Genomic DNA, 605 nt, shown 5'->3' on the forward strand with positions numbered 1-605 from the left:
TAAAAAGAGAACCTACAGATTGGGAGAAAATATTTGCCTATGACATATCTGACAAAGGACTTATCTCCAAAATCTATAGAAAACTTCAATACCTCTACACCAAAAAGAGAAATAACCCAATTCACAAATGGGCAAAAGACTTGAACAGACACTTTACCAAAGAAGATATACAAGCAGCCAACAAACACATGAGGAATTGCTCACAATCATTAAACATTAGAGGGATGCAAATCAAAACAACAATGAGATATCATCTCACCCCAGCAATAATAGCAAAGTTCAACATATCAGATAGCAACAAATGCTGGTGGGGTTGTGGAGAGACTGGAACTCTTGTGCACCGCTGGTGGGATTATAAATGGTACAACGATTGTGACAAATGGTATGGTGTTTCCTAAAAAACTGAAAATAGAAGTACCAATTGACCCAGCAATACCATTACTAGGAATATATCCTAAAGAGGTAAGAGATAGCACACAAACAAACATGTACACCTATGTTCATTGCAGCACAATTCACCATAGCAAAGAGATGGAAACAACAAAAGTGCCCATCAATGGATGAGTGGATAACCAAATTATGGTATATCCACAAAATGGAATACT

The 605-nt window shown here is 36.9% G+C and overlaps 1 protein-coding gene across 1 annotated transcript in view; it reads left to right on the top strand.

Annotated features, from left to right (window-relative positions):
- Positions 1-101, top strand: part of LOC103213541 (olfactory receptor 6C4-like) — a gene marked incomplete at its 3' end in the record, with an annotated part of 3645 nt that extends 3544 nt beyond the window's left edge. The window contains exon 2 of the mRNA XM_007959291.2: positions 45-101. Coding sequence (XP_007957482.2) covers positions 45-101 — 57 coding nt within the window. The remainder of the gene's footprint in view (positions 1-44) is intronic.
- Between the last annotated feature and the right edge of the window lie 504 nt (positions 102-605).

Source organism: Orycteropus afer, unplaced genomic scaffold (genome assembly GCF_000298275.1).
Source record: "Orycteropus afer afer isolate SDZICR_OR568_19922 unplaced genomic scaffold, OryAfe1.0 scaffold06055, whole genome shotgun sequence".
In the NCBI taxonomy this organism is placed as follows: domain Eukaryota; kingdom Metazoa; phylum Chordata; class Mammalia; order Tubulidentata; family Orycteropodidae; genus Orycteropus; species Orycteropus afer.